The sequence below is a fragment of the Podarcis filfolensis genome (assembly GCF_964270895.1).
Source record: "Podarcis filfolensis genome assembly, chromosome: 1".
Taxonomy (NCBI): Eukaryota; Metazoa; Chordata; class Lepidosauria; order Squamata; family Lacertidae; genus Podarcis; species Podarcis filfolensis.
Genome location: NC_139604.1, coordinates 93,513,918 through 93,520,975, shown reverse-complemented (window position 1 = coordinate 93,520,975; position 7,058 = coordinate 93,513,918). Strand labels below are relative to the sequence as shown.

Genomic DNA, 7,058 nt, shown 5'->3' with positions numbered 1-7,058 from the left:
CTCATGTATTTCTCAACAATTATGTGATTGGTTGCCATGTGTTTTGCAGTGCCTCTTCTCCCTCCTCTTCCCAATACAGTGGTACCTCGGGTTACAGACGCTTCAGGTTACAGACTCTGCTAACCCAGAAATATTACCTCGGGTTAAGAACTTTGCTTCAGGATGAGAACAGAAACTGTGCTCCGGCAGCGCAGCAGGAGGCCCCATTAGCTAAAGTGGTGCTTCAGGTTGAGAACGGACCTCTGGAATAAGTTAAGTACTTAACCTGAGGTACCACTGTACAGGGCTTTAAGTTAGCTGCATTGTTTTTTTCAGAAAACTATCAGGTGGTGAAATGAATAGGAAATCAGCGCCATCAAACATAAGCTCAGTCCATAAACATAAACATAAGGTCAGTCCATTCTGTCAAATTTGTGTCTAATGCACATTCTTACATTGGACTTGAAATTGTTTTTATTGTTAAATTGCTTTGAGATGTTTCATAGGAAGCAATTCATAAAGTTAATAAGAGAGATACAGAAAACCCTTTATGTACGCTGCCTCACATCTGTACAAGTTTCCTAACCTATGCTCCACCTTTGGTAGTTTAGGCAGCATTTTAAAAACCCTGTTGTTAGCATAGAATTCAACTGGTGTTACAGTTAAGAGTTAAAGTTTGATGAAATTTTAATAGTTTTTAAATTGACACTTTTAGTTTACACAACAGGTTATTGGGTAGATGGAACTGTCTCAAGCCAAATTTAAAATAAAATGCTGAATTGAAGCCACCAACAAAACTGTACAAGCTGTACATTTCCTCTAAACAGAGGCTGCAAATGCATTCACTGTATAGTTTAGGATTGTATTAACAGATGCAATAATTCCAAAAAAAATCCAGGCAGAACTATGTGTGCACATATAAAAATATAGCAGTTCATATGCTTTGTGTAATCCATTTGCCAGTCCAATACTGTACAACCAAAACAATGGTTGTGTGAAGACAAGTACAACCTCATGTTCATCACAGCCAAATGCAGGTATGTGACTGCAGAAATTCTACCAGTTAGTTGTTCAACTTCTTCCTTGTTCCCCCAGATGCTTGGCCATGTAGTCTTGCTTTGTAGACCTGCTTTTCAGACATCAACTTCTGCTGGTTTCTTTCTTCGAGTTTCTCAATCAACCGTTCTATCCGTATGTGCGCTAAAACAAGGCTCTCCTTTAACTACAAAAAAAATAATAATCCCCAAGCTTAGATAAAACGAAGTGATGCAGAAAACCAATTATATCAGCCAAATCTTTGTCAGTGAAAACAAAAAATTGTCCAATATTTTAAGTCCAGCGACACACCTTGTAACTATGCATTTGAGAGGCATCTCTATTAAAGGTGTGGGAGAAAATCAACATTGCACCAAGGCTATTCTGTCAGGTCAAGCATTTGGGCTTGCTAGATGAATCAATCCCCTTTACCTGTTTCGGGTGTTCTCTCAACCAAACACCCCCTTGACCCAATTATAGAGGGCACAGGGGAAGGAGGGGGGAACCCCAGTGCACAAGCACAAGTCCTCGTTCAGGGTATCTCTCATGTATCTTGGGAAAGTGACTAGGGCAGCTGAGCGCTCCTTCATGATAACTCTCCAAACTTGATTGGCATGAACCCAGTATGCTGACAACCAATCCTTCAAAAATCGTGTAAGACAGTTTGTCGTGCAAATTTGGTTCCACTTGCTCCTCACCTTTTAGCCCACCTCACTGGCCTCAGATGAAAGCCAGTACTGTCAGCTGTGTAGTCTGACATCTAATCATACTTGGGAAGATTTAAGCTCAGATCGGTCCCCTATGGCCTACCATAGCTGTTTGCTAGCATGGCCAAGGGTTGCTCATCCCTGATTTAAACAGTTCTACTTGATCTAAAGAAATGATGAAGCTGTACAGGGCCTGTTCCAAACCTCCCCAAGCTGCACAGGATCCACTGCGGCAGCTATTTAATTTGGCATTTGGGTAATGGCAGAAGCCTCAGAATATGTGAGAGGAGTCCACAATGCAGTTCCTACCAGAACTGGGGCAACATTAATGCAGGAAGAAGCCGTGCTGTGGACTCCTCTTTTATAGCACAGGAATTCTCCTGTTTCCTCGAGTGGCACAGGAAAGTCAAGCTGGAACAGCTCCTATTTGTCTCAGATAAAGTGAGGACACACACATTGAATATCGTATTAGTAAGAGTATACCATATTTGCCTTTGGCATTTGGCTGCCAAATGTGTTCATGTGCTCTTTGGTTTAAATGAGCAAAGGACTGCATTAAGCTCAATTTTATGGACTGCTTGTTTTGAAAAGCTTGTTTATGAAAACAGGATGCTGTAGTTAGTTTCCAGAAAATATTTATAATTTAAACTGAAAAATGTTAATATTTACTAGTTTAAAGTATAAATGTTTTCTGGAAACTAACTAGAGCATCCTATTTTCATACAACCATGTGCTTGAAAGAACAACCAGTGTTGGCTAAGTGTGCCTGGGAGCTATTTTTTCTATTTCACAGACTTGGAGGGTTGCCTTTCATTTGCCAAGCCTCAAAACAGTTTGTGCCCGTTATTATTACTAGAAAAGAGCCTATGTTTCTATGTTCCATAAATGTCTGAAAGACTGCTCTGACTACTCCTTTTAAACCTCAGTCTAGTATATTGTGCAACAGTCTATAAGAGAAACCCAGGTTTAAATTCTGCCCTGTCAAAGACTATCAGCACAATTCTATCTATGTCTGCTCATAAGTAAGTCATATTGAATCAGTGAATTCAGTGGGCCTTATACTCCCAGGTGAATGGGGTTAGGATAGCAGCCTAAAAAAAGTTCACTAGACGCTCTCTGTTGCAAGGGTTGCAAAGTTGATAAGAGCACTTAACATGTTTTGTAATGGTACATATTTTTGTACATTTAGTCACATTTTTATCTGCCCAGTTCTCCTGTGAGAAGGGGAAAACAGTAGTTAACAAACACAAAAACAGAAGAATACTTACTTTCTGTACTTGTTCCTTTAGGCTCACAGGAGGACAGGTAATCTTTGAGGCTTCAATTGTCGTTTTAGTTTTTAACAAGTAACTGAAAAATAGGTTAAAAGACAATACATTTTGAAATTAGCTGATCAGTCATAGGAATGTATGAATAAAGGAGAAGATAAACATAATTTATATTGCAATTTTTCAGAATATTGTGTTCACTTTTTTCAACATTTTATGTCTACTCCAGCAAGAGAAATCTAAATATTCAAAAATGAAGATTATGAATAATAACCATTTAATAGTATTTTGCCAACATCCTGATTTCACTGATTATATCCTAACTTGTGATATAATTTCCTGAAATTAATAGGTTTCCACAATCTCATACTGCAGTACATTTCACATTCGTAACAATGTATTTTGAAGGACCTAATTATTCAATATACAACACTTATTTTATTTTCAAGAAAATAACTTCTCACCTCTCCTGTCCCTTCCTCAAGTAGGCTAAACTTTTGTGGTCATAGATCACTTCTATTTTATAGCCAGTTTTAAGCCCTTTCACACAGCATATTCAAAGGTCAATGCCTTATCATGAAGTAATACTTAAGCAGCCAATCCACTGTCATCCACTGAAAAGCATCGTCTTGAGCTGTGACATTACGGTTTCTCATTCACAAGTCAAAACACAAGACTGCATGATCATTGTTTAGTGTAATAGCAAGGCTATTCAAATCCCAGGTCAGCCATGAAGCTCACTGGGTGACTTTGGACCTGTACTTCCCACTAACCATATAATACTGGGCTGTTGGGAATCTAAACTGGAAGGGAAGCAGTCCCCTGAGCTCTTTGTAGAGGTGATGGGATAAAAAAGGGGGGGGGACAATTAAGTGAAATCACCCTTAAGATCCAGAAAATATGAATGGTACTTTCCAGTGGCTAATTGAATAAATCTCCTAAACTTTTATTCCCACTGGAAAATTAGTTTTAGATCAGCTCTCATAACAGCATGGTGTTACTATTGGAATAGTTATTTTCAGTTGTATTCTGCTTCAGTTGTACGCCTGCTTCTACCCAAACATTAGCTACATGTTTTGCTGCTGTAACTACCACAGCATAGTGTCTACAAATGATGCCATCAGCCAGTATCTCTTTTGGAAAAGCCTTTTTTAATCATTTGCATGCCTTTTTATGAAACCTTCATATATAAACTTATACAGGATGTCTTGTATGTGTCAGTTTGTTACCCTTCGTTTTACTGGAGTTTATCCGCATGACTTAACCATCCGATCAGTTCAATATGCATCTGGACACTAACCATATGATGTTGTCCTTCAAAAGGCAAAAGAAGCCTCGCAGGTGAGCCAGAGGTTTTGAACAATAGAGTCTGAAACCTATTCCCGCTTTACATTCTCGACAGTACAACATGTTGTAGGTGCTGGGGGAAAAAGACCATGTGTGAAGTCAGCATTCCATAATCTGTTTTATGACCAAACTAGGGGCTTCAGCCACCATAAGCAACATTTTTGGAATTTGCCCTAGAAAATCCAGAATTATTCAGTTATAAAAACCAAATTTAGAGTATGCATCTTTCCATTAGTAGATAGCGGGCATAGGCAAACTCGGCCCTCCAGATGTTTTGGGACTACAATTGCCATCATCCCTGACCACTGGTCCTGCTAGCTAGGGATCATGGGAGTTGTAGGCCAAAAACATCTGGAGGGCCGAGTTTGCCTAGCTTGGTATATAGCTTCCAAATTTACAGGGGAGAGGGGTGTTACAAAAACCTGTATGAACATATTCCTCGTGATAAGAATGCAGCATGGTTTCCTTACTACAGAATATGCATCCTTTAACAAAAGATGCTGCATTCATCCCAAATATTTACAAAGAAGTCCTATGGGGGCAGTGGTGGGAGAATCCAAGGTGGATGAAAAACCAAATTGAAAGCTCTGCTGAGCTGGTAGGCAGAAAATTGGGGTGGGGAACAAGGAGGATGTTTCCGAATTTCTTCTTTCACTGGTTCCCATAACATCTTATTGTTTCCACAGTCAGAAAGCTAGAGAAGGCAGAAACCCTTCTCTGCCCAGATCTTTCTCTATCTATACTGTTCTAGGACCCCAGGATACCCGCCCCAGGAAACAAAGGAAAGAAGAGGTGCAAAAAGAGCCATTTCTCGGAGACAAAGGATGCTCACTGGGAATGAAATAAACATTTACTTAAGCCAGGCATTTTATTTTGAAAAAGTACTAAAAAAACAAGTCTGGCAAATAAAGTATTATTTATTTCATTAGCCACCTTCCCCAAGTCACAAGCAAATAAAACAAAAAGGTGGCATAGGGTTTCAAGATATGCTTGCTCTTCTAAGCACCTGATGTAGTAAATTTTAATTAAAAAAACTACAACTCACCATCCTTTGAGGTCTCCCTCAATACAGACCATCAAGTTATCTTCCACTACAACATCATTTGTAACCTCTGAAAAGAGAAGCAGAGCTTTTGCAGATTGAATAAAGCTAAGCATTCATCAATGCATTACATTCAAACACTTTATTTCATTTAATATTTATACAGGGACCTGTTAGGACACCTGTAAATTATTCAGATAGATCTCATAGAAACAAGACTATTCATTTTCATGCTTGAAAAATAAGACTGCTAGTGCTAGAATCACTGCAACATGCACTTTAGGTTTAATATATATTATTACAGGCATATTTAAATTGGTACTGAAGCATTCTACACAAGCTAAGATCTAAATTTAAAATGTCACTTTCAGAAATCATAGTAGAAAAGGGACTCTCACTGAAGATTGCAAAAGTGGATTCCTGTTATGATAGAAATTAATGCTGTACTTTGGAATTCACACCATTATTTAGATCATGGCTTGATGTTGATTTATTTAACATTGGTTAAGATTAACCAGTTTATTGGTTTGGAAATGAAAGCTTCTGAACTCCTCATGGCTATGCCACAAGAGGGGAAGAGGCGGGAATCACCCCAACAGAAGGCTCTCCACAGCTTATTCACATCACACTAAATTGGTTTAGTGTGTGAATGTGGCCTTCTCAGCCTCAGAATGGTTGTGGGAATAAGGGCAAATGGAGTGTCATATATGGCCTGCGGTCTACATTCATGCTTGGCCAACCCTGTAGGGTCTCTCTCTCTCTATAAATATATCTACTGCTGCCATACTGGCAAGGTCTCATGGAATTACATCATTTTTGTTTTTTAAATGTATTTTTATTGCTTTTATTTCTTATGCATTACATTTCAGTTTGAATTACAAGAAAATACAACATAAGAAAAGCAATCAAAATCAAAAAGTAGACATCACAGAAGACATCACAGAAATCATGAGCCAGGACCACCAACATTTTTCAAGGGGGGGGGTTGGAGTTTGAGACCATCGGCTCAAATCTTTTAAATTCCATGTTTTGAGCTTCGCACGACCCCTACACGAATGCAACAGGTGTAATGATAACCCGTGTACATTGCCACGTGCGACAACAATCCTGCGTGTATTTATTTGAACATTTGTGCAGCCTGATTGATGAAGAGCCCGGTGTAGCTGGAAAGTTCGCGCCTTTTCTTTTTCTAACGAAAAGAAAGCGCTTTTCCCTTTTCGCTCCGAGGCTGCCAACCCAACACTCAAAAGAGTGTGACCCACTCACTGAAGCAAACGAGAAGGCGGAGCTTCTCCTCCTGGGCGCAGAGATGAAGCGAGTCGCCCAGCACCGAGCGGCAACCGCGGCACTGGTAGAGCACGCAGTCCTCCAGCCTGAGGCTCCGGGAGCCCGGAACCCGCTCCCCGGGGTTCTCCGGAGGCTTTGCGCTTTGCTGAGCATGGCGGCAGCTCTTCGTCCTGGGTTCCGCCCGATCCACCCTGATCACGCCTCCCAGTCGGGGCTCCTGGAAGAAAAGCTCCAGCTGCCGACGCACGGCCATGTTGCTTCCCGCCAACTTTTCAAACCTAGTCCCCACCCCCTGGGGCGTCTATTGGGGCAGTCCCTCATGACGCTAGCAGGCTTTCCCCCCTCCGATTGGGTGCCGCTCTTACACCTCAAGCTTTCCCCAACCAATCGCGT

The 7,058-nt window shown here is 40.5% G+C and overlaps 1 protein-coding gene and 1 long non-coding RNA gene across 3 annotated transcripts in view; one reads left to right on the top strand and one right to left on the bottom strand.

The window, feature by feature from the left end:
- LOC310766305 overlaps positions 1–7,058 on the top strand; it is an 818,379-nt gene that overhangs the window by 74,264 nt on the left and 737,057 nt on the right. The gene's annotated exons all lie outside the window — the stretch shown is intronic.
- Positions 436–7,013, bottom strand: OIP5 (Opa interacting protein 5). 2 transcript variants are annotated; one of them, XM_083620522.1, is made up of 5 exons: positions 6,645–6,998; positions 5,382–5,448; positions 4,290–4,409; positions 2,990–3,071; positions 436–1,201 (listed from the first exon to the last, which is right to left on the bottom strand). In XM_083620522.1, exons 1-5 carry the CDS (start codon positions 6,916–6,918, stop codon positions 1,043–1,045), a joined length of 702 nt encoding a protein of 233 aa, XP_083476648.1. In that variant the 5' UTR covers positions 6,919–6,998; the 3' UTR covers positions 436–1,042. The 2 variants fall into 2 exon arrangements, with proteins under 2 accessions (XP_083476648.1, XP_083476649.1); XM_083620523.1 differs by lacking the exon at positions 4,290–4,409 and having other exon boundaries at positions 6,645–7,013.

Excerpts from the sequence above, each read along its gene's own strand:
- OIP5 (XM_083620522.1), bottom strand. The coding sequence starts at position 6,918 with ATGGCCGTGCGTCGGCAGCTGGAGCTTTTCTTCCAGGAGCCCCGACTG. Across the intron at positions 4,410-5,381 it reads GAGGGAGACCTCAAAGGATG|CACCTACAACATGTTGTACT; the intron begins GTGAGTTGTAGT and ends TTTTTCCCCCAG. Across the intron at positions 3,072-4,289 it reads TTGAAGGACAACATCATATG|TTACTTGTTAAAAACTAAAA; the intron begins GTTAGTGTCCAG and ends CCTATTTTTCAG.